This window comes from Amphiura filiformis, chromosome 1 (genome assembly GCF_039555335.1).
Source record: "Amphiura filiformis chromosome 1, Afil_fr2py, whole genome shotgun sequence".
In the NCBI taxonomy this organism is placed as follows: Eukaryota; Metazoa; Echinodermata; class Ophiuroidea; order Amphilepidida; family Amphiuridae; genus Amphiura; species Amphiura filiformis.
The window spans coordinates 46,883,069-46,910,563 of NC_092628.1; the positions used below are offsets into that span (position 1 = coordinate 46,883,069).

At 35.0% G+C, this 27,495-nt stretch overlaps 1 protein-coding gene and 1 long non-coding RNA gene across 2 annotated transcripts; both read left to right on the plus strand.

Moving 5' to 3' along the window:
• Positions 1–402: 402 nt before the first annotated feature.
• Positions 403–13,575, plus strand: LOC140147904 (alpha-N-acetylneuraminide alpha-2,8-sialyltransferase-like). The gene is made up of 8 exons (XM_072169699.1): positions 403–925; positions 6,502–6,588; positions 8,646–8,771; positions 11,177–11,324; positions 11,456–11,571; positions 12,401–12,490; positions 12,787–13,025; positions 13,326–13,575. Exons 1-8 carry the CDS (start codon positions 804–806, stop codon positions 13,544–13,546), a joined length of 1,149 nt encoding a protein of 382 aa, XP_072025800.1. The 5' UTR covers positions 403–803; the 3' UTR covers positions 13,547–13,575.
• Positions 13,576–16,966: 3,391 nt separating this feature from the next.
• LOC140147940 (uncharacterized) lies at positions 16,967–24,727 on the plus strand. The gene is made up of 6 exons (XR_011858421.1): positions 16,967–17,457; positions 22,470–22,547; positions 23,244–23,368; positions 23,713–23,863; positions 23,994–24,109; positions 24,635–24,727. It is a non-coding gene; the product is annotated as an uncharacterized lncRNA (long non-coding RNA).
• The last annotated feature ends 2,768 nt before the right edge of the window (positions 24,728–27,495 follow it).

The following is a 27,495-nucleotide window of genomic DNA, read 5'->3' on the forward strand; positions in this document are numbered from 1 at the left end:
TTAGCAATTGCAATTTTGCTACCCTTTTTGCCAATATTTCATGTTTTTGACACTCTAAACACGATACGCGCGTATCGTGCCTATCCACGAAAAACTACCCTTTTTACGCGTTTTATTATCGCGGATGGTGTACAGGCCACAATGGGACTGACCCCCCGGGTCACGAGCACGTATGAGATAATGATATTGAAAATATTATTGTCTGGCGCCCTCGTCTCGCCGATTTGAAGCTTTATTGCTATGTAGTTTTCAGTTCATGTCACATTTAGCAGCGTGCTTTACAGTTTGTAAGGGAAATTCCCGGAAATCATGGTCCCCAACTATACTGTACTTTATTTGTACTGGCGAACAAGTATTTGTAAACCAAATATGGAACAAGTATGGCAACATATTATCATGTTTGAGAAAATAATTTGAAGCCTGTCTTGTTTTAAATCCATAGCGTATCATATTTTGACAACAATTTTTCATGTAGCCATTGTGTACAGATCAGATGTAATGCATGAGAAAATATTGTAAATGGCGAATATTACAACGGTTAACGGTTGACTAAGCTTAAGTGTAGTGTACATGCAGCGTAAACCATGTTAGTCATAGGCTTAAGTACAAGCTGATTTTGTTCGTTTGTAAGACTGCAACAATGTGATTTTTTCCAATTTCGTCATCTTCCAAGAGAGAATTACACTAGGAGTGCTCATCTTAGGAAGGGTGAAATTAGACCCCGAAGATGACCGCGCTGGTGATCTACCAATGGACTACCCCTCATTAGCTTATTTGATTTATTCCAGACATAATCGGCCACGATGTCTTTAGGTAGAAAATTTTCTGTTGTCTTTATGACGGCAATAATATGTTGCGTTTTGTTAGTTCTTCAAATGGAAAGTTATCATACACAATCTGAAATAAAGTCCTATTCAGCAAGGGGGTAAGTATTATGTGTAACATTACATACTGTATCGTGTAAATGCTATAGTAGAAAAATGCAGAGGAGGCTTAAAGGCATTCCTACAATGCACTATGATTGGGAAATTTGATCAATATAACCTACTTTTAAAGGCAAAGTTCCCATTACCACAATATAGTAATTTTAAAATTGCAGCCAATTGTCGAGACTTATGAAATTAAATTGGATTTTCTTATAGAAAACATTCATATTGTCCCACTGCATTAATATTATTCATAAGTCTCAATGTATTAAATGTTAAATAAAAGGATAAAAACATCAGATATTTGCACACAACCCCAATGCAAGGTATGGTCAACTGTGCCACATTTGTACAAAAGGCATACATACCAAGGTCAGAAACCCCATTGGGTTATGGGAAAGTCTTTAAACATCCTCTGGAAAAAATGTAAGCAAGTTTGCATGATCACGAGGTTGCGTTTTCTATGTCAACAATATCCAATGACTACTCATTGAGTATGTTATATCAGTACGACGGCAACTTCGTGACCTCTTTTGTTCGACAGAAAATTTATACGGGTTGGTGAACACGTGTTACGTAACGCAATGTTGAAATTTTAGCCGGCAAACACGTTTTATCAAAATAGCTCCAGAAATGGAAGACACGGGTCGTATATTGCTCCATTTATGTACCCTAACCACAGATAAGATATCAAACATTGTGTAAAGCAACAAATAACTTGTAAAAGTTGAATTAAATGGACAATAAAGAAGCTTGAACATGTCCAAAGTAGCTCGGAAAATGAGAAAAATTGCATGTCACGAACACAAAAATGTTCATATCATCAAGCAAGAAAAAGCGTCGGAATCAAAAATGGTTGTCATGTTATAGAATAACTAAAGTGAGCTTGCCTGAAAATTTCATCAATTTTGGTTGGGGTATATTCCGAGTCGTATATGTTGAACATGTTGAAATGTTTATCTTTGTGCGTGACTACTGTCACGCGATATATTGTAAGGCCGATGTTTTTCCTGCAAAGAAACTTGCATTGTCAATTGTTCATTGTTGGTTATTTACCTTGAAAATAATACTCCCAACGTTTAAACAATTTTAAAGTCAGCATAAAGGTTTGTGTTACATTATTTGGACGGTGTTAATTCATTCCAGAAATAGAATATACGAGTGAGCCATGAGTGGGAATAACATTGCTATTATTACCGTATCTATCAAATCACTGGTATGGCTTGGTGGTAAATACCGGGGGTAAATTACATTTTTGGAAGTTCGATCTTGGTTCGAACCCCGCTAGCACCTCTCTTTCATTTTTGATTTTATTTTAACAAATTTTTTTTAAATCCTAGTTTTCATATTTTTATTAAATTTGAAGTTTTGTAATTCCAAAATTATAACAATATTTATAATATTAATAAATAACTGTCAGGAAGGTTTTCACATTAGGCCTACATTTGAAGCAGGAGTAGCGAGATAAAAATGAAAGAAAACACATAATATATTGACCGCTTAATTGTGGTGTTCTATAATGGGGGATTAAATAAGACATCAAAGCTCTATCTGGAAAACGAACTTCTGCTGATTCCAATTAGGTGTAATGCGAGGTGTAAGTTGGACATTGTGTAAAAATTACAAATATGCCAAAATATTAGGTTTGAAATTCGTGCATCTCGTGATTTAATATGAATGCATAAAAGCTCATAAAATATGTTGTCGATAGGGGAGGGTCTAGTCCAATTAAAAAATCGTGAAAATCTGTGTTGATGTTCCTTTATTTGATAGGCCTAGGCCTATATATAATCTTGAACTAAAAATTACTTAAGTTTGACATGCTTTATTTGAAATTATTTCATGAAAGCTACTGAACTTAAATGCAATTTAAAAAAAGATCAAATCGAATGTAGGATTAGGCCTAAATATGAAATACTTAGCACTAGAAATAAATCATGAAAAAGGTGGGCCTTCAAGCTGCATTCATTAGGCCTATATTATTAAAGACAAAAGGGAGAGAAAAAAAAGAAAGAAAAACGAACTGAAAAATTCTAAGAATAACATGATGGGAATCGAACTCTCAACCTTCCGCACTGCAGACCTTCGCTCAGTCCACTAAGCCATCGCATCTTGTTCTTGCAACGGGTATTATTTTGCTATCTTATTTCTCGTTCAACATGTTCAAGTATCTCACTCATCAACAGTCTTTTAAAACTGCGTGTACTTCAGTTAAATGAGATGATACTACCTTCTTTGACGACTACAATATTTTGTTACACAATAGAGTATTTTGCATTAATAAAATATATAACAATAGACGTTTTTAATTGCTATATTGTTCAATATAACATGCATAATAGACAGCGCCGGCTGGGATCCATTTCGTGAAGCATCGTGACACTTGCAACGTGCGCTTACGACACGATAACTCAACGAACACAACTTTTCAACCTACGACTAGGTTGTTCCACCGCTCATTTTCGCTGAAAATTTAATACAAGCTCTGGTTAATTAATGTTTATCATAACAGAAAAGCATTAGACCGGCGTTTCCTCCAAGCTGTAGATATAACCATTTTAGTGATCGTGACATGCATTTTCTCTAATTTTTTAGGCTACTTCGCGCACCAAAAGCATTCATTTTTTCCACAATAATTCAACTTTTACACGTTATTCTTTGCCTTATACTCATGTTTCATATCTTATCTATGGCCTCAATATGGAAAGGAAGGGAGGAACGACTCGTGTATTCCATTTTTTTAATGTTTTCTGAAAACCCGTATTTGCCACCTGATTTTCAACATTGCGTTACGTAACAGCAGAGGTCACGCCGGTAAAAATTACCGGAAGTGAGCTAAGTTGCTGTCGTACTGATATTTATGTAATATTGTCACGACTGTATCAAATCAGAAAATGAAAAACTCATCACAGGGGAGGAGTGGAGAGGAAAGGAGCGAAAAGGAAGAGGAGGAGAGAGGAGAGAAGAAGAAGGAGAGTAGAGAAGGGACGAATTGGCTGAGGCTCCCAATAATTTCAGCATCACTTTCACATAAAGACCCTATTTTTCAAACTCATTTATATTCCGTTAAATTCAAATTGTTTTTTTGTTTTCAGTTCTTGAATAATATTGATAAAGTTTGTAAATTGCGGGTTAGGATAAAATATCACAACCAATAGAAAGATCAATTAAGAAAGCCCAAAAACTTTTAAAAAATGACAAAAAACAAACACAGAAGAGGAGAGAAGAAAGACAAGTCCAACACTTTTCCATACCAGAACCATACTTGGCACATATGTTAAAGGGCTTTTACGGTTAAAGGGATCAAAATAAGCCCACGGGCCGCCTCTATTTTTTTCTGAATCCAAGATGGCGGCCAAAATCCAAAAATTCCACTAAAAAAATCCTTAATAATTCATGTTTATAGTCTTAGAATGTTATGGAACTATTTTATTTTACCTTAAGTTCAAATTATATGCAGATATTGTTTAACAAAATGTGTACAACAAAAAATTGGTAATACATTAAGCATTTATACCGACTAACCATGTGACCCAAAATGACCAAACTCTATACCTTTAAAAAAATGATGAAATGACACAATGAATCCATTTGTCTTTATGGTCATAGTGTACAACTTCAAAGGTGCTTGTAAATGTATGTTCAGTCAACAACCTAAACATTTGTAGCCCCCTGCGTAATGCCAGACCCCCCTATTTGGTCCGACCACAAAGTTTGTCCAAATTTTACAAACTTTGACGGCCTGGTACATGAGGTGCATTACAGATAGAGAAGTGTACTTTTTTGCATATGAAAGAGTGTATTTTGAAGTTATATGAAAGGGTAGTGAGAGAAGTAATTCATTGGTAGAGCACCAGCGCAGTCACCTTCGGAGCTCACCCTTATACAGATGAGCACTCCATTACAATGCCTCTTTGAAGGTGTTTTGGGAAGTATTTCTTGAACTGCATATCTCCTTGTCTTGGGTAGGCATCAATTGATTCTCTGAGATCTCTGGACTTAGGACCAGACTCTGGTGGGTTAAACCGGTTTTAAGTGCGCACAACCGTCACGCTTCCCTCAGAGATAGATTTAATTAAACCATCATCAGAGATTGGGCACTCCATCCTACTTTCAGGCTAGGAACAACAGCTGGTATGAGTAGCGTAAACCAGCGTGATAAGTCAATGCCCCTATATTACCCAGCAGACCCTTGAGCTAGAGTCAGCTGAGCAGAGCTTGCACTGCTGGAACTGGGATATGCAATGTCATTACGGAAAATTGGTCACAGGAACATAGTCTTACTATCATCAGTTGGAGGGGTAGTTCATTGGTAGATCACCAGCGCGGTCATCTTCGGAGTCTAATTTCACCCTTCTTAAGATGAGCACTCCTGGTGTAGTTCTCTCTTGGAAGATGACAAAATTGAAAAAATTACCTTGTTGCAGTCTAACTAACAAACGAACTAAATCAGCTTATTACACTAGCAAGTGCCACGCCGTTGCAACGGTCCACCCGGGGTGATGTAAGGCAGAAGGCAGGACTAGTGTATAGCTATGAAAAGTGTCGTTGAGGAATATTTATAAGTGTCACTTGGAATATTTAGGTCTGAATGTCTTGTGCTGGTTCGTCTTCTTTATCTTCACAATAATATTTATTTTAAATCTTTATAAATTTAGTTTGACTTTCAAAATTGCATAGAAAAAGAGTCACAAAATCATAAAATAACGTAAATAATACTGGGTAGGCGTATTAAAGTATTTTAACGACTAAATCACTCATGACTTTTTTTATTGCATAAGGCCACTATCCAGCTAAATCTTTAATCAGCAGTAGTAAAAATATTAGCTAGTTGCATTTCGTTTTGCCTTCACGGGGGTGGGTGGGGGCTAGAATCGGTCTCCCGTGTTGTTGAACACGCTGTTGCAAATCTTATGATCTATGGTGACCCCCTGAAATCAAAACGAAAAGCAAATATCCAATTTTGTTGTTACTGCTCATTAAAAATTTAGCTGGTTAACAGCCGTAAGTCATAACAAATTGTTGTTGTTGAGATATTGGCGTTTAAAAAGAATAGTTCGTATAACACTACATGTTATAGTTAAAAGTATGATTTTATTACACTTTTTGTTATCAATTTTGAAGTGAAACTATAAAATTGAGAAGCCAATTCTACCATTTCTAATAAATTCACAATACACTCTTTTAGATGCATAAAATATACTTCTCTATCTTTTGTGCACCTCAGACACTGGTCCGTAAAAGTTTGTGACATTTAGATGACTTTTATGGCCGACCCAAATAGGGGGTCTGGCATTGTACAGGGGGGGGGGGGCTACTAATGTTGTTTTTTGACTGAATCATAGACATTGGCAGACAGATAATAATTTTTGGGCAATAATAAACCCTTACAATGCATGGAAACATCACCATTGGTCCGTCAAATGGGAAAATATTTTGTACAATAGCACGAGGGTTGTCATAAAGTCATGAAAGTTGTCATTCCATACTATTTTTAGTGCAACGGGTGACTGTGAAATGCACATCTTATTTTATTTTATTCTTACTTTGAAATATACCTTTCTATTCTTTTCAGGGATCGCTTACAACAAGGGCTTAGAAATGTGTTTCTGACTTTTTTGAACTATAGATTTGACAGAAACTATCATGCCGCAACAGACGGGTAAGTTGAAGGAAGCTCAGTTTTGCTAAACAATGAAGCAATAAAATGAAATGTAGTATAATAGTCCATTTGGTATTCTCGAGACAGTAGCGTCCAGGGCCGTCGCCACGGGTGGGGGGTATGTGGGGGTGCGACACCCCCTTGGCGATCTCTAAAAAGTGAAAAGAGAGCGAAAGGAAGAGGGAGGGTGAGGTGGAAGAGGGGTGAGATTACGATGGCGTATGATGTGACAGTGTTTCTCACATTACATGAGAGAGGGGGATAGAAACTACTATAAGTTCGTAATATATCTCCTATTGGACCGATTGGGCTTTAATGATGTTGGCCAGGCGCGTTAAGGTGATGCAGACAAAGAACTAATGATTTTCAAGATCCACACAATATGTGCGCATCATCATGATCACCTCTCCGCACCGCGCCCTCCATTAGCATAGGTGTAGATCCCTGGGATAACCCTTCCCCCATTTGTTTCCAGGAGGATGGTCCATACAATCATCTCCAATGTTGACGACTGTATATGGATTTCTGACCAAATTAACCTTATATTTGGCCAATATAGGCACAACAGTGAATTGTGAAACTTTGTTGACTGAGGAGGAAGTTATTCCATATTTTTGTTACCGTAACTAAATTTAATAGTCATATATCTACCTGTCGTTACCTTAATTATTGTTAGCTATACATAATTCACGTGTCATTGAATCTGCAAAAAATACAAATGAAATTATTCATAGTCATGGAAACCTTTGACAAAATAATGTATAGATATATTCCGGGGATATGTGTCATACCCTGTCAACAATTGACATATTATTTTTCAATAGATTGCAGTGAAATTAAGATATTTCCCTACTCTGGGCCAGTCCGTTAATTTTATATAGAAAATATTTGACATATAAATTGTATAGATACGGCACGCTCGTACGCATGCGCTCCTTTTACCACGCATTTTGCGTTTTAATAGTTAGTGTTCCTTATTAAAGCCTTAACAATTTCGGTCAAATTTTAATTTGATCATCCTTTGCCAAAAAGTTATACAATATTATTAGTAACAATGTCAGGAAAGTTAAGTCAAACTAATGAGGCAAAGTTATTTGTAGAGTGAAATCATAGATGATCTATGGTGAAATTAAGTGAGCTTTATACTGGGTTTTGAAGGAACTGATTAAGGGAAGGGGTATGAACGTTTGGACAGTATTTATTGTGGGGCATTAGAGCACATCAGACATATCGAATTGCATTCTGAATACGAAGAATGTCCTTCTGATATCAAATAATTTTGATTTTTTGAAATTCGCAATATAATACACCTTTATGGCAAATGATTAAAAATTGATATTTTTGATATTTAACAGTACTCGAAGTAAACTTTATAAATCTGATGATTTATACTTAATTATTTATACTGCACTGATGCGTTCACGCGGTAGCTCTGCATTGAACCATATCATGCTGATCACTTGCACCTGTAAGATCAGTATCTTTGAAAAGACCAGTATTGTATCCAATCTATGATTGCAGTCATACATAGGTGATGAGTGTAACCTGCTTGTAGTGCAGCGCGATATGTTCAAATTTGTTTTCACCTATTGCTATGCTAAAAGTATAAAGGAGGCTTTAGCTGTCGATGTAATCATCGTTATCACCTACCTGACTTTAGGCGCTTCATTTGAATAAATTGAATGATCTTGCTGATCGATTACACATCAGAATGTATTAAGGCCATTACTGGGAACCGTCTGCACCAAACTGGTGTTGTTACTGCACAATTGGGTGGATTAAATCCGCTTAAAATCGATGTTGAATTGTATTGTGTAGTACACTTTCATCTTTCTTTTGTCTACGTGTAACAAGGGTGATGAAATGCAGTTTAATATCCCCGCCAAGGCCACATCATTTCACATTTTAGGTGGGATAGACCTCGGGGGTCCCAGCTATGGCTGCCATTGCACATTATTATTATTATTATTATTATTATTATTATTATTATTATTATTATTATTATTATTATTATTATTATTATTATTATTATTATTTTTTAAATGTATTATCTATAGGTACTTTATGAATAGTTTAATGACATATTCGCTGCCACAAACTAGAGCAGATTTTTTTGCCTTGCTTTTGAACGATACCAGTACTGCTTCTCAAGAGACGAATAGGACGCTACTACTTAAATACAGGTATGTTATACATGTATATCATTGAGACCTTAAGGGTATTTTTTATTGTCTAAATCAATATATTAGTGAAAAATAACACTTTGATGTTTTGCAAAGGTTCATTCTACAAATCATATACTTGCTTAATTTATTGTTGTTAATGAGTTATGTACATTTTACAAAAGTGTTGTTGTTTCAGCCCTCTTTACAACATAACTCAAGAACCACATGACCTATAAAAGCATTTCTGTGATATTTGAATTCTTCTACACGCTCGCAAGGAAATGAGCAATGCAATTTTTTTTTTTTTTCACTACCATTCGCAAGATGTTGTGAACTACCAAATCGCAACACTTTAAAATAGTGTATTACCTTTTCCTAGTTCTCACACGAATGCACAACAACAACAACAACGACAACAACAACACACTGTTTGTTTAAGGTAATCTTGACCTGACAAAGATTATCTTGACCTGACCAGGTCAAGATAATCTTGGTCAGATCAAGATAATCTAGGTCAGATCAAGATAATCTTGGTCAGATCAAGAAAATCCTGTTCAGGTCAGGTTAATAAATTTTGAACAAGAGAAATACATGTTAGTATTCAGAAACACTGCCTGGCCATATCCGACATTTTTGGACATTTAAACAAACTTGAAATGCATCAAAGTTCATATTTTAATTATTTGGATAGAGGGCTCTAATTTAGAATTTATATCTCTTACACCATCATGACCATCAACGCTAAACTGAATATATTACGCAAGATTATCCATATCGTATTTAAATATATAATTTAAATATATAGTAAAGAATATGTGTATATCAAATTACACCTAAAACACCTAAGGCAAGTTAGTATATTGTGTCTCTTAAAAATAGGCCTACTCAATTGAATAATTAGGCACACTTGATTAAAATATAGGATTAGGGAATCAATCTACCTTTGTCCCGCCCCAACCCAAAAACGCTCAACGGTCCATGCAAATTAGCTACTAGACAAGAACCCCCGATATACTACCCGACCAGGGGAGATTCGCAGCTAACTCGTAGTACTCTTTACAAATCAAGAGGCTGGGAGTGCAAAGCCTTACTGTGACTTACCCATAACGGGGAGTATTAAATGTACACTGCGTTACAGCGTTCTTCAAATGTCTGTATATAAACAGTTGTTTAAGATATAAATGTCATGGTGTTAAAACAGATCGTAGTCCAAACGTTGACAACTCAATTTTCATTTTTCATTAATCATTTAAATAAAAATGATCATGGGTGAATGCACTCCAGTGAGATTAACTACCAAATCACAATTAACTACCAAACCTCTTAAAAGATAATGCTGTAATGATTTGATTAAATCTCTTGTATTTGTCACTAAATAGATTCGAACACAGGACACATGGGAAGATTATTACTCGAGGTATTTTTATTTTTGGAAAACCCCTCGACATTTACCAGATAATACATTAGCTTTTCCATTTGGTCTTTTGGAAAATGTTTCACAACCCAAAAACCACGGGTTTCAATAATATAAAGAGGGGAAATTATATCAACAACTTCTGTAATTATTTAGCCTATTTTGCACTCAATTTTAGTTTATACTTTTCCGTGGATGCTCCTTTGCAAAATGTAAAGCCCATTGGCAATGTAAAGCCCATATTGTAACATTTGCCGAGGAGGACGCCTTCAATTTTGTTCAAAATTCTGTTTTTTACACATTTATAATGTACTGTAGTAAATTAACATACCCTGCAAAATCAATTTTTCTTTTTACCAACACTTTCATTATCATTTGGTGAAAATTAATTTTTTGTTTGTTCTCAAAATCCTTGAAGAAAAAATCATTTCTTATCATTTCAAAAAGTAATCAAATCTTTTTGATGATTTTGATAATGATATTTTCAGATCAGTTTGGGCAATATATGATTAATAATGACATTTTTGCATTACCTCATCAAATCATGTTCGACAATACATTATTTGATTCTGAAGAACTTTACAACAAGAAGAGGCCTTAAAAAGGACCAGGTCCCCTGCAGGGGTCATAGCTGAATTATAATTTATCTTTCCCATCTTATCTTTCTCACACACATAATTCACGTTTCAGCCCATTTTCACAAACAGGGGATAGGCTGATAAGTACTGATACTGAGTGTATTTTGATATTAACAACATACTCCTTCCGGGCAAAAAAGGCGCATGAACAGGTTTCATGCATGATGTGGTCATGATCGGAAGAAAGATTCAAAACCAATGGGCTATCGCCCACATGGTTTCGTACAAATGTTGAGAGAAATAATAATCCCTTTAAAAATATTATTAACAATAGTTTATGTTGTTTACATTCTTCAATTGCAGATACATGTAATAAATTAAAAATCTAACAAAGACGTATAACGAATACTATTCCAAATCTTTCCGTGTAGGGAGGAATTCATTGAAGGTAGTACTGTTGGTTTGCCACAAAATATGTTCTGTACAAAAGAGAATACACATGTTGATCAGACGTTCGGCTTCTTATATTCTCTGGGAAGTGCAAGAATTACTCAACATCTCTGGAACCTATTCCCGGAGGTAAAAAGAATTAATTTTCAAAACTGTATTTTAGCCGCAAATAAGTTTAATGTGCCGGAGTTACTATTAATATTGTGTTTATTTTGCTATGTATTGCATACTAATATATTTTGTCTTAAACTCTTTTCTAGACTTCACTCTTTGAAGATAAACATCGTTATAAGAAGTGCCATATTATTGGCAATAGCGGGATTCTATTCAATTCGAAATGCGGGAAACAAATAGACGATGCTGACTTCATATTAAGGTAATTATTTCACATTGCTATAATGAAAGACAGAGATAAAAAGATTTTATCGCGTCTGTCGTCATCTGTCAATCAAAATACTACAAACAACGTCACTGCGCGTGCGTACATCCAACGGGATGTGATGACGCAATCACCCTAAGTGATATATAGGCACGCTTTCGCTGGCCCGGCCAGCGTAAGACCCGTGACTAAGTGTCGGCGACCTAGTGTTTGGCATACGAGGGGTCTCGGGTTCGAATCCCACCCAGAGCAAACAACTTCTTTGTTTGTTATCTCTCTTTATTCCTCCTTCCTTCCTTCCAGGAAAAGCCCTTCGGCCGTTAGAGATAATCGCCCTCTTGTTTTTCCTTGGTGCTGCTGATAGCTGAGATAACAACGTTTGCAAGCAACACAATCGTACCAAGTATCTGGTTTAATTTCAATACTTTTAGCAATTATTGTAAACCCATACAGGTATCTGTTTCAAACCAATCTTGAGAGAATTATCCATAAAAGACTTTCTATATTTGGTTTACTCTTTCGTCCGGGTAGATCTTCCTTATGGTCATTCGCATGTAACGTATTACATCCCGTATTAATAACATATATACACCCATCTGAACCTCTCGAAAGCATTCGAGTAGTTTTATATCTAACAAAAAACCTTGAAAGTAAAAGTAAGCTATAGATCCTCAGGCAAACCAAATATTGGGGTGTGCCTCAAGGCTCGATTTTAGGACCTGTTCCTTATTATGTACATCTGTACCGATAATTTGTTGCCATCGCACAAGAACCTTATTACCCTTTTTAACACTATTGATATGATGTATGTAACTTTTTTTTAAAGATTTAATCTACCAATCTTGAAAGGATTCGAAGATGATGTTGGTATACATACTGATCTCGTGACAGCAAATCCGTCGATTTTCAGAGAAAGGTAAAGCAATAAAAAAAATCAAAATAAGAGGATGCTACTTTGTTTCATCTGCAGTCCCAGAATAACACCATGGAAAATAAGACCTTTGACCTTGGCTCTACAGCACTATGTAGTGATCTAAATGGAAAACTCTAAAAAAACGTGTCACTCCTGAAGTCGTTTGAGTCTTTATTAGTAGTATAGTAGTACATCCATTAACAGGGCCGCCGAGACCTAGGACATAGAGACTTTTTGAAGCCCATACCTAATAATTGGTTACAGGTATAATAATATCTTAACATTTTATTTACACGTAGGTTTGACAGTATATCAACCGATGCTAGCAAATGTGAATTTCTACAAACTTTAACCAATTATGATGGTGTTGTGTGGGTACCAGCACTTTCCGTATCTGCCACGTGGAGTCTCTCAGTTCAAGCTGCAAATTTGACCGCATCTCAGGATAAAACGAAGGTGGTTTTCGGATACCCGGAGAATTTGTTAGCTGTGTGGCATATGTGGAAGGCATTGGGACATCAGACTCAAATAACGACGGGTAAGATCGAACACGTACAGAAAAGACCCGAAATTAACAAGTGGTAAAATATCAGAGCCGGAAAAGAATGCACACTGGGGAAGTCTAGAGGAGGAATTTACTCATGAAATATGCCTATTCATCTTGGAAGGGTTGCCTCGTTTAAGATTTCCTAAAACTAACTGCCACTCAGTTGTGTCAAGTTAAAATAATGTCTCGATCTTTAGTGGCAGCAACACCCTTTGAGGTGTGCAGGTCAACTAAACTTACTACTGAAACTGATTCACCAACAATAATATTGCTTTCTTATTTTCTTTTCAGGATTCTATATGACAACATCTTTCTTGAATATTTGTGAAGAGACCCATCTATATGGATTTTGGCCATTTGCTGAGACTGCAGACGGTACTCATGTACCCTACCATTACTATGATTCGGATTCACCAACTTTACACTTTCATGATACAGATACCGAATTTAAAATATTATGGGCACTCCATCAGTTAAACTTGCTAAAACTTCATGTTGGTCCTTGCTTTTGATCAGTGGCGTAGCTAGGACTAGTAGGAGGGAGTTGGGTGTTGGGGTGGGGGAGGGGGGGGTAAGGGAGGGCATGTACCCTGGGCGCTGTAGGGGGTGCAGAATTGACAAATGTATCTATACCTAAGCGGTGAAAGTCTAATTAATTTTCGTGCACTTCGCGCCCATTTCAACATAAAAAGTCATTTGAACGAGTATTTAAGATCAAAATAATCTCCGCGCACAATTGTTACAGGAATTGGGAGGACGCCACACAAATCGCTCAAAAATAGCGAGAAACTTCGCGCGTAAGATGAGCGATGTCGCCAGGTCTGAACGCTGTACCGGCGTCAGTACGTTTAGAGGGCACAGGCATGGAACATTCTAATCTTTGTGTTTATTAATCTATGTGGCACTTAACACAAATGATCATACGAATTCACAGGTGCATCCAAACTTGTACGTTACAGTCAACTACCAATCACACTCCGGAACCCCACACAGATTGTTTTGATCTCCTGGATCTCCTAACTTCCTGAAACAATACCAAAAAGTACAAGAATGTGCCTTTATTTTCTTCACACGATTTCATAATGTTAATAATCCGCACTCAGCAGTAGAGTTTTTTGTGGAAGGTACGAACAGTGGGGTCATCATGCACAGAGCGCAGAGGTAGTAGTATCCCAGCAAACTCAAAACGTTTTCAACATCATTCGCAAAAGGTTATAAAAGGTTGTCAGAAAACGTTTAAATGTCGGGGTTATATAAAGGGTATATTAAGAGTATAAAACGTTTTCATAACCTTAAAAAACATTTTTTGATAATCTACTGCTCAGCAAACAAAAATATTTTACAGAAAATAATCGGGTTATATAAAGGGTATAAAAACGTTTTAATAACATTCCAAAAACACTCTTGAAAGCTTGATACAAAACATTCTAAACAAAATGTTATTTTGCGGTTGAAAAAATATTTTGCGAAAAATGTTTGCCCAAAATATTTTCAATAACGTTTTAAAAATGTTTTCATGACCTTTATATAACCCGACATTTAAATTTTATTAAAAAAAAAAAAAAAAAACATTTTAAGAACATTTCTGTGTTTGCTGGGTTCAAATATTTTAACATAAATAGTTTACAATAACATTTTTTGAAAACATTATATTGTTGTAGTGTGTTTTCACAAAACGTTTTAAAACGTTATCATGACCTTTATATAACCCGACATTTTAATGTTATTAAAACATTTTTACCTAAACCAAAAGCCAAAAGATAAGTTATATAAAACGTTTGCAAAACGTTTTTGTGTTTTGCTGGGATACTGTATGTGTCGATTGATAGCTGGGTACATGAACAGTCAATCCACTCCGCATCTCAACTAAAGTTCGCGAATGTTAGCAGTTTGTGCGATCAAAGGTTGGCGGAATACTAGTAGTCTTTCAATTAATAGCAATATTAACATGGGCAGGTTGCCCGATCTTAAGATGCCTTTAATGATCTTTCTGTAGTATAGTTAATGGGGAATTTGTGCAATTCTTTCATATTTTTGAAACTATCTTTATAATATTTACCCAAATTTGGTAGTGTTGCATAAAATATATGTTTGTATTTTGTTGCATGTTTTATATATTCATTATATTTTGATGGTTTTAAACTATTATGCAGGCATGTCAGCAGTTTAACTGCCGCATGTTTTTAAAATAAATCTTAATCAGATTTTGAAAATATGTCTCGTCGGCCTTGGTTGGGCCTCGTGTGTCTTTTCTTAAGTGTGATGCAAATGACATGCTACGAAGAATAATGTTTTGCCATATTTTCCCCTGGCCAAATACCATTGGTAGAGAGGCTACATCGGTCTGTCTGCTCTATTTTTGTGCGACATTTTGGGCAAAGTTCCATATGGTGTTAAAATGTATATAATACACACTCTGATCTTTTCATTTCCCCCTCCTGACATTTCTAAAAAGTGACGTGGGCTGAGATATTTAGGTTGAAAAATGCGGTTTTTTTGTGATTTTCCCATTATTTTTACCAAAAATGCCAATATTTAAAACAGGTATAACTTCGAAAGTAATTATTTTTATATCTTGAGGCAATATTTTTGGGGAAATGCTTTACTATGATGATTTTTCTCAATGTTGAAAAAATTAAATTGACATGGTAAATATGGAGTTTTAAAACATATTTGAAATAAAAAGTATACCAATACAACATTGAGTCATTGACATGAATGTGTAAGGAAGCAGCACTTTTTTTTTTATAACAGCTTTAATTCGTAAACTTGTCAAAAAGCCAGAAAAACACGATTTAATTCACGGTTATTACATGGATTTGTCACGCTTGATTCCAGAGGGGCGTAAGGCCACGAAAAATTGTTTGGCGTAACCCGACCGATCCTAGAATTTTTTTGTATGTTTTTTTTTGCAAAAATAATAAATAAATAAATAAATAAATAAATAAATAAATAAATAAATAAATAAATAAATAAATAAATAAATAAATAAATAAATAAATAAATAAATTAATTAATTAATTAATTAATTAATTAATTAATTAATTAATTAATTAATTAATTAATTAATTAATTAATTAATTAAATAAATTAATTAATAAATTCATTAATTAACTAATTAATGAATTTTTTTAAAGGAAGAAAAAAGTTCCAAAGCCCTTATCAAACGCAATTTACAGCTTTAAAAGTAAAAAAAAGTTAATAACTGAAACAACCATGCAGAAAGGAATAAACTCATACTTATAATATATGAATCAATATGCACAAGACCACGAACCTACGAAAGTTGGGGTGGGGGGGGGGGAAAAGATAGGGGTGGGTTTGATAAGGGGAAACGTTTTTTTTTGGGGGGGGGGGGGAATTTTCCTATATCATGTATGTGGCATTTTCTAAATTTTCAAATTTAAAATAATCCTAGGATGATATCGTTGGTGAAATAAATCATCAATGCTACTATTACCCTAATTACGCAATAATATACATCAATAACCTGAAATAATTCCATATTCAACAAAAATCGGATAGCAATGTTTGCACAGTATTTTTGTGGGACCTGGAAGCTCACCCGACGAGGAATGTCCTTCTGATATCATATCATTGTGACTTTTTGCAATTCGCGATATAATACAAATGGAAGATTATTTAAAATTGATATTTTTGATTTTGTAAAATTATTTAACAGTCCTCGAGTAAACTTTAAACATCTAATGATATGTCCTTAAAGTGTATATAGCTGGGAGGAAAAGCCGTCCATCATTTGAAAATTTTAACCTTTCGAAGATATACATTTGTTTCCCCAAAAGACCTAAAAACATAGAGCATATGTGGGGATGGGTGTATGAAATGTGCAAACATGGAATAATATGTGGGGTGGGCGTGGGTCGTGTGCCCGTAATAAGCAGGTTGTGAATTTAAGGGGTATATCCATTTGCACGTAAAGATATTTGTACGTATGCACACTGTTTGTTCAACCCATATATCAATTTATTTATATTTAATACTGTTCTGTGTTATTGTATTTTTATGTTGGATTGCTGCCCACGATACTGTTACAAAAGTGATTCCAATAAATTGATATTATTGATATATCACCATAATCGACCAGTTACCCTCATATATGGATGCGGGTATCGTCGACGGATGGCCAAGTATAAGAACAAAATTTTATTATTATTATTTTTAGAGAAAACATTTGAGCCATTGTGAAACTGTTGAGAAAAATATTGTTAGTGGTGAATTTAGATATCAGTGGTCTATTTGATTTTATTCTTCGGTCACAATCAGCGACTATGTCTTCACGCAATAAAACATCCGTTGTCTTTATGGTAGCAATAGTATTTGGTCTACATGTATTGGTGCTCCTTCACATGGGCACTGGCAGGTACCACACGGAACCTGAAATATCGTCCTATTCTACAAGGAGGTAAGTACAATGCGTGTAACACTCGTGTGTTAAGACTATACACTGCAAAAACAAGTGTTTATATTTAAACACCATATTGTGTTTATCAGAGCAACACTTAATAAACACATAATTCATGTTAATGGTCTAACACTAATGTTCATAAATTAACACTTGGTGTTATATTACAAACACTAATGTTTGTAATATAACACCAAGTGTTAATTTATGAACATTAGTGTTAGAAAAATTAACATTAGTGTTAGACCATTAACATGAATTATGTGTTTATTAAGTGTTGCTCTGATAAACACAATATGGTGTTTAAATATAAACACTTGTTTTTGCAGTGTAATTAACTGTGTACCCAGCAAACACAAAACGTTTTCGACATCATTCGCAAAAGGTTATAAAAGGTTGTCAGAAAACGTTTAAATATAGGGTTATATAAAGGGTATATTAAGGGTATAAAACGTTTTCATAACATTAAAGAACATGTTACTGCCTAGCAAAAAGAAAATGTTTTACAAAAAAAAACCGTTTAAATGTCGGGTTATATAAATGGTATAAAACGTTTTAATAACATTCCAAAAACATTTTTGAAAACTTGATACAAAACATTCTATACATAATGTTATTTTGAGGTTGAAAAAATATTTTGCGAAAAATGTTTGCCCAAAATATTTGCAATAACGTTTTAAAAACGTTTTCATGACCTTTATATAAAACCCGACATATAAATGTTATTAAGACGTTTTGTAAAAAACATTTTCAAAATATTTCTGTGTTTGCTGGGTGCAAACATTTTAACATAATGTTATTTAAGTGTTGACAAAATATTTGGCAAAAGATGTTTGCAAAAATAGTTTACAATAACATGTTGAACACATTTTAGAAATGTTGTTGTAGTGCGTTTTCATACAAAACGTTTTAAAACGTTTTCATGACCTTTACATAACCCGACATTTTAATGTTATTAAAACGTTTTTACCTAAACCAAAAGCTAAAATATAACTTATTAAAAACGTTTTTGTGTTTGCTGGGTAGTAAGTTTTCTATTTATGTAACCATATTGGTTTAGGATATGGATTGTCTTCAAACTTACATACAATGTCCACTTTTGTCCCATTTATGCATCTATATGAGCAAACGAGAACATTTTTAACGTAAATGTAAATAATTAGCACAATTAGCGAACTTGTAATACGCTGGTATGCGTGCATTGCATTCTGGGTCCGGCATCCCGAAGCATTCGAGTGCATGTACATTTACAACACTGCCCGCGTAGTACGTTGAACCCAAATTTTTTTGTTTTTGTTTTGTTTTGGTTTTTTTTTCAGAAAAGAAAGGCACAAAATATATTCCTAGTGCAATATGTAAATTTTCACATGAAAGTAAACAATTTTGAGTTAAAAATGGATTAAAACAAATTAAGATGGGTACTCTTAACATGCTTAAGATGGGTAATTTTAAACAATGGGGTATTTGAAGTGTTATTTGAATTTATAAATTTGAAATAAATATCATATTATTTATTAACTCATGTCAATTAAGTGAAAGAAAAACATGGACACTTTGCTTTTGTTCTGAAATCTTTGATGATAAGCATGAAAGTTCATTTTACGCGGTGCACACTTGATACGTGCAAACATGGCAACAAGTGTCCCAACTCGGGCGATTAAGTACAATCGTGCATAGTGTTTGAACTTGAACTAGGAAAGAAACCAAGCAAAGTTTTTCTGTTAGCCAAGATATTACTAATTCTACTACAAATCACGTTTACGCCATAACCCGTTTTATTATTTATTTTTTTAAAGCAAAATTGCAATCGCTAATCATGAAAGTCAATTTTATGCAATGCAAGCTTAATATGCACGACAATGTCTAAAGTGGCCCAGAGTTTTTTCTGATAGCCTCGATGTTACTGATTCCACTGCATAACTTTAACATTGTTGCTATATGATCTCTTTATTTTTTTTTCTAAAAAGCGAAATTGCAATTGTATATTTTTTTGTTACATTCTTTGTAATCAGAGAAGATTGTCATCCAAAAACACGCGTTTTTAGGGTGTTTTTCGTATGCTGTGACAATCAAGCCTAAAGACTTGTACTAAGACTAATTTCAGTTTATGAATTCTAGTTTTTGGAAAAGACATATTTCATTTTTATAACCAATTATTTAATTATAGTAACACAAAAAAGTGGGAATTAGAGCAAAATTGCGGCATCTACTCTAGATTTTGAATGCTTAGACTTGTTACAAGTCTTAGATTTTTGTGAGTCGATTGTTAGAAAACATGCCCAAAATGCATGTTTTTGGCTCTTTTTTCAAGAAATTTGCCAAATATTAAAATTTTACTTTTATTGCTAGTTAGGACTAACTAAAGGATTAGGATTTAGGCTATGTTTTATTTTGCAGAACTTGATCATATTTTTTAATCCCAAAAAATGTGTGCTGTATTTATCTGGAATGGGGAGTAGTCCTCTCCCTACCACTGTATACAGGAGATCAATTCTCATAATTTTCCATAAACCTACCATTCATGGTATTATTTATGTGTTTCAATAATGATGTTGCAATTTTATCACATTACTAAACGTGATCCTCCGTAAGCCTACCTGAGACGAAAATATTTAGTTCTTTTCGTCTCAGCTCTGTACACACCATAGGCCTATTGTCCCATTTTGGTTTCCATGCTCTTCTACCGTTCACTATATCCTCCTTTTCACTGTGTTCTCCTCATATGGCCTTAAACCTCATTCATTCATTTTATGATGTATAATTTACTGTGTAATAACTTTATATATATATTGATTTTGATTGATTCATTCATTGATTGATTTTTTGATTGATTGATTATTCATATTACGATACGGCCAAGCTGATCGACAACATCTTTACAAATGACATCAATAAAACCAATAACAACACAAACAGGCCTACGTTGACTCATACCCTTTATATCGAAAGCTCTCACAAGTTCCCAACACCGAGGATGCTTACAATCAATTTAATAAGAAACTGAATAATCTTCTTGACATCCAATGTCCAATTATCAATAAAACTATTTTTAAACTCAATACACCTAAGAAACTTTGAGAAATTAAAGCACTTACATTGAAAATAAAATTAAATACACTAAATACAAAATATCTAAATATACGACTTGGAACCAGTAAAAAAATCACATTACAGCTAAAATTGAAAATTATAAAGATAATACTAAATGTGGCAAACACTAAATAACTTCTAAATACTAGGTCGTAATAATAAATCTAAACTTTTCATGAACAAATCGCTGAAAATTTCAGTTACATTTTTGTTAATATTAGAATTATATCACTTGCTATTAAAATCCTTGATCCACTTCTGACTTAAAGGAGTGTTTCGTGATCCTAGCATCCTCTTTTTATGACATTTTCAGTACATATCCACGAAAAAAGCCTATTCCCAAAACTTCAGTTGATTCCGATTTTGCGTTTGCGAGTTATGTATGATTATGTGTATTACACTGCTCCATAGACAATGCGTTGTAATTTCGTTCTGGTGCACCAGAACGAAATTCAAATTTCACGATATCTTTGCAAAACGAATTAATCTGCAAGAAATATTTTGTACATAAACATTATGTAGCCAGAGGTTTCCAGTGATATAAAAATCTCAACTTTTTTGGAGAAAAGTGGGGGATGAGGCTGTGGATCAGGAAATGCCCCTTTAAAGCCTTAATGTACGATTTCCGTCAGATTTTTATTTTGTTATTCTTGTTGAAATATTAAATATTAGTAATAACTGCCGGGAAGGGTTCTTGACCATTTTAAGCTGAAATAACAAGGTCAAGTGAAAGAAATCCCACTACTAGTATTTATTTTGGCCATTTAACATGAAGTTCCATGGGAGGACATAAAATCATGATTTCATGTATGTCGAACTTTGCACTGTTGACCTACGAAGACAACAAATTTGGCCGATTCCATTTAAGTGATGTCGTGTTGCATATCAATGGTTCATACACTCCTATATCAAAGCAGCCAATCAGAAAAGCTGTTAGAAAAGTACGAAACATGCATTGATTGTGTATATTGTGCACTCCGCGTACTACGCGCAGTGATTCGCGCGCGTTCGCGTCGCGTAGGATTGATTCATTTTTCGGGCGGGTTGATGCATTTATATTTGGTTCTGTTTTCCAAAATCACGCGTTTTTTTCTTGCGCTGATGTTTATGCGTCTAATGCACTCCCCCCTTCGGGGCTCGTGCATTAGACGCATCATCATCAGCGCGCGTGCATTATTTTGTCTAATTTCTCTCCCAATAAGTAATACGCGTTCATTAACCTATAAATAGTTACTTTATTCCCCTTTACAATGACAGCACATTTGAAACAACCACCTTTTTCACGCCTAAGTACACGTCTTGTGAATGTAGTGGGGTCTCAAACAGAATGTGCCAAATTTATCATTATTCGGTGCATCTGGGACCTAATGCAATCCTCCAAGATGAGAACGCTCCTACAGGTAGTAGAGAGAACGGAATAGCCAGCCTGTCATCTGCCCAGACCTCAACCCGATTGAACAGTTGTGGGACCAGCTTGGTCGTACTGATGTGCATGCCAGAGTAGCCAATGCAACCACATTGAATGACCTGCGACGGATCCTGGTGCCATCCCACAGCAACGTGTGACCAGGCTGATGAGCAGCATGAGGAGTAGCCTGGCTGTTGTGGCTGTCTATGGTTTTCCACCTGCTAATGAGGTTACTGATTGATGTTAATGTTGTTAAAGCACAGAATATTGGTCAATTTTAAGTTGACACATTCTGTTGAGACCCCACTACATGCACAAGAGGTGTACTCAGCCGTGAAAAGGGTGAAGAATAGAGTACCCAGCAAACACAAAACGTTTTTGACATCATTCGCAAAAGGAAAAAAGAAAACGTGCAAATAACGCTAAAACACATTTTTTGATAACCTACAGCAATGAAAAACGTTATTTTGTTTTTTTTTACTTAAAATTGCTAATAATATTCTATTCATTTTAGGAATCGTTTTCAACAAGGGGCTATGAATGTGATTCTGAATTTGGTGAACTATAGGCATTATCATTCCGCAACAGACGGGTAAGTGTACGTGTTGAAGGAATCTCGCCGAGATTTCTAAGGGTGATTTTTACTCAAAAATGACCAACTTTTGCTCCTATTAATAGTTTGTTCTAAAAATGAACCCTTGTCTAGAGCAAAATGTAGCCATATTTTTAAACCGCATTCCACGCATTCCTGAAGTAAGCTGTTTACGTGACACAATACAATATGAGTTCATTATCACCGTGCATTTGGCGGGGCATTTGAATAGCATGGCAGATTTCAGTATCAACCCTGTTTACCCCTGTATGACCTTGAATTCAAATCTGCAAGGACCCCAAAGACACCAGCTACTTTCAATGCATATGTGTCAGTCTCACCTCTATGTAATCTGTTAGAAAAGAAGCATTTGGAAGATATTTGGTCATGTACCAAACTACTCCCTTGTTTGACCATTGACCCCAAATCTCTTTATTGTACCATGTGATCTGTAGGAAAAGAAGCATTCTTGGTAAAAATCACAGATTTAGCCGAACATAATCAAGCGTGACGATTGATCCCAAATGTTAAAGCTGGGTGGTGGAGCTTTTGCCCAAGTTTATTATTATTATTATTATTATTATTATTTTTATTATTATTATTATTATTATTATTATTATTATTATTATTATTGTCATTGTTATTATTATTATTGTTATTATTATCGTTATTATCTATTACATTATGATCATCTAGGTACATTATGAAAAGTTTAATGGGGTATTCGTTGCCACAAACTAGAGCGGAGTTTTTGCCGAGTTATTGAATGATACTAGTACTGCTTCTCAAGAGACGAATCGGACACTACTTCTTAAATACAGGTATGTCATAATATCGTATCATGAAGAGCGTGAGTGCACACCTCACACAACCAAACATTCGCGTTCCCTAAAGATCCAACCATTACAGATGGAGAGGGGAGGTAGAGGGTGGGAGTCATGGGAGACAGAGACAGAGAGTGAGGGAGAGAGATAGTGAGAGGCAGAGGCGAGAGAGGAAGAGGAGAGAAGAAGGAAGAGAGAATCATCAAAACTGACGGGCTGCTTGAGTGTTGCCTCATTGGTGTCATACACAAGTTGAGAGAAAACTTTAATTATGCTTTTAACGATTTCGTTTGGTTCACATTATTCAACGAAAACTTATTCTAATTCTTTTTTTTTTATAGGGAAGAATTTAACGAAGGAAGTACTGCCGTTGGTTTGCCACAAAATATGTTCTGTACAAAGGAGAATACAAATGTAGATGAGAGCTTAGACTTTATATTATCGCTGGGAAGAGCAAAAATAACTCACGATCTCTGGAACCTATTCCCGGAGGTAACACCATTTTGTTTCTTTCAAAACAGTATTTTAACTGCAAATAGGTTTTATTGTGCCAGAGTTACGGTCAAATTGTGTTTATTTATCTATGTATTGAAAACCTTTTTTTTTTTTTTTTTTTTTCTAGACACCACTCTTTAACAAAACAAGTCGTTATAAGAAGTGCAATATTATAGGCAATAGCGGGATTCTCTCCAATTCGAAATGTGGAAAACAAATAGACAGCGCTGACTTTATATTAAGGTAATTCACATTTAAAAGTGTTTTTAGTAATCGCCCTTTTGCGTTTTATTTGTGGCTTTAAAGAGGTACTGCTGATTTTTGTAAGCACGCTAACTTAAAATGGCAAGAGTCATACCAATTATTTGATCCACTTTTAGCAAATATAATAAACCCACCTCGAATAACTTTATGATAGACAACTTTTCGTTCGGTTAGATATTCGTTTATGGCCATTCTTGAAGCATGTGGGGTGGGGCTAATAGTATTACACATTGTATCAACAACAAAAATATGCATATTCCTGTACTTCTTGAAGGCATTTCGAGTACAATTTTAGAACTGATCTAACAAATGCGTAATTTATTTTGTTGCTAAAAGTAAATTGAGTCCTCATGCTCAACAAATATCGTGGTGTATCTCAGGGCTCGATTTCAGGACCTCTACTCTGTATGTTGTATATTTGTTCTGATAATTTGTTGGCATCACACAAGAATCTTTTTACTTTATTTAACACTATTTATTACTGTGTAACTTTACTTTTTGAAGATGTAATCTACCAATCTTGAAAGGATTCGAAGATGATGTTGGTATACATACTGATCTCGTGACAGCAAATCCGTCGATTTTCAGAAAAAGGTAGAACACTAGCAAAACTAAAGTCTGTACAAAATTTGAATTTCGTCTGTGGTCTTTTCAACGCCAAATGTAAGAAATAAGACTTTTGACCTTGGCCGGCTTTACATCACCACGTGGCATTCCTAGTCCAGCAAAGCTGGGGAAATCATCCCAGCCACTATCTTATGAAGGTCTTATTATGCAATTCTTATGTTCCCATGCACTCTCATGTACCGACTAATGAAGGGAATTGTTCCGGGGGACGTATAATGAATTTATCTTCGTCATCATGGTTACTTACTGAGCAAAATTCCAACGAAAACCACAAGCATCAAACGACTATTCTCTGGATAATAAGCCCAATCGACATTGTAACTTCCGGTTTTTAGAGCAGTTTTGGGATACTTTGACATCTGACATATCAAGGGTGTAATTTTTGCAATAATCATGTTTTTAAAGATATTTGTTTATACTAGTAAAACATTTTTAATAGTATTTTGCACGCACAAGATACAATTTTCCCGAAAGGTCAGAGGGCAAAGGGTCCCAAAACTGCAAACCTGTCCCACAATGCATTGCAAATTTCAATTCTCTGGATAATTATAATTGAAAAGAAGACAAAACATGTTTTTTGTTACCAATGTGGCCCTACTGATGGAGTTAAAGTCCCAAAGTCATCTAGCACTAGGAGCTACTATGGCCGCCGAGAGATGCGAAACGTTTTGAAGCCCCTGAGTATCAGGGCTGACTATGTTGGTCCCAGGTATAATATTAAGGTACATCCTAAAATTTTGTTTTCATGCAGGTTTCATAGTTTGTCAACAGAAGCTAGCAAGCGTGAATTTCTTGAAACATTGAGTGATTATGATGGTACTGTATGGGTTCAAGCATTTGCGGTATCGGCTACATGGAGTTTGGCAGTTAAAGCTGCACAACTGGCTGCAGCTCACAAACAAAAAATGATTTTCGGTTACCCAGAGAATGCTATAGCTGTGAGGCATTTGTGGAGGGCAGTGGGACATCCGAATCCAATAACGACAGGTAAGATTGATACTTCTTCAAGGGGAAGAAAGAATTTGACTACAACAGCAGAAAAATATTGCACAGCGGGGAGGTTGAAAGGTATATTTTATTGAGAAATGAGACCGTACATCACGAATTTGCCGTAAATTCCTCTTCCGGTCAATTTTGTTTTATTTCGTGTTTAGAAAATATATATCACAAGCTTTAAAATAGTATATTATTTGACAAACGATATACAGAAGCGGAGTAATATGATTTGTTGAACTTTGCTCCTTCAACAAAATGATACCCTTTTTTCGTTTCTACGTGTGTCTCTTTAAGTTCCACATTACTGGTAATAAATACCAAACAGTCATAATTGACGGTTATTTCAAATCATCCCCAAGTCAACGAGATTCTGGAATGTCCTCTCATTGTTAATTGTTGGTTATACCAAAATACAATGCTTTGTAACCCACCACTTGAACAGGATTTAGCTAAAGCAAACAAAGACCAGAGCTATTAAGAATTCTATAGACATCTTAGGTCGAAGCTTATAATCCTCTTCAACAATATGGTAATTGATTGGTTTAAATTGGTTTAAAGTCAGATACATATCGCACCAACTTGAGGTACCTATGAATACGACCTTCATCATGCACATTTTGCACTGTAACTCAGAATACAATTTACGGCTCATTCGGCGTGTATGGTCACAAATAGGATACACACGCAACATGATTGGCACATATAAGATTCCTTGTGGGACACTTTAGGAAAACACTATAGCCAATTCAAAATCCAACATGGTCGTCATTTTGTAAGATATTACAAAGGATCAAATGATCATACAAGCATCAGAAGTTGCAGTTACCCTTCTTTTGGATCACTTATTGGGGAAAAATAGCAAATTTAAAATCCACCATTGCTGCCAGTTTTCAAGATGGCGCCCCTAAATGACAAAGGCTCAAATGGTCATACAAGCATACAGTTTGCAGTCAGTCTCCCTTTGACTTACTTTAAAACAACATCCGCCAATAAATGACCATCTTCTTGACAATTTGCGATCATTTTGGATTTTCAAGTGGCCAATGATGATGTAAAAAAGATAGATGTAAACAAATTGAGACAATTAAAGGAGTGTTTCGTGATCCTAGCATCCTCTTTTTATGACATTTTTCAGTACATATCCACGAAAAAGCCTATTCCCAAAATTTCAGTTGATTCCGATTTTGCGTTTGCGAGTTATGCATGATTATGTGTATTACACTGCTCCATAGACAATGCGTTGTAATTTCGTTCTGGTGCACCAGAACGAAATTCAAATTTCACGATATCTTTGCAAAACGAATTAATCTGCAAGAAATATTTTGTACATAAACATTATGTAGCCAGAGGTTTCCAGTGATATAAAAATCTCAACTTTTTTGAGAAAAGTGGGGGATGAGGCTGTGGATCACGAAATGCCCTTTAAGAAGCATTATCAGTTGTCTGCCAGAAAAGATAATCGAAGAAAAACAAACGAAGAAAGAAAGCAAATTAGAAAGAAAAATAAGGGAAACACTAATTTGTAGAAAGAAAATAACACAAAAATTAAGTGAAAAATTGCAAATGACTTTGCAACAATTGTACATAGGAGAGTGACAAGGCAAGGTTATAGGGAAAATGATGATATTTAAACAAAAGAACGACAATTTTATAACAATTTTTTTTATCAATTCAAGGCTACAAGAGAGAGTGTTGGACACAGCATCAAAGCTTAATAAGAAACTCATATATTAGTCACGAAT

Coding starts and splice junctions, on each gene's coding strand:
- LOC140147904 (XM_072169699.1), top strand. CDS start 804: ATGTCTTTAGGTAGAAAATTTTCTGTTGTCTTTATGACGGCAATAATA. Junction 926..6,501: donor AAGTCCTATTCAGCAAGGGG/GTAAGTATTATG, acceptor TATTCTTTTCAG/GGATCGCTTACAACAAGGGC. Junction 8,772..11,176: donor ACGCTACTACTTAAATACAG/GTATGTTATACA, acceptor CTTTCCGTGTAG/GGAGGAATTCATTGAAGGTA.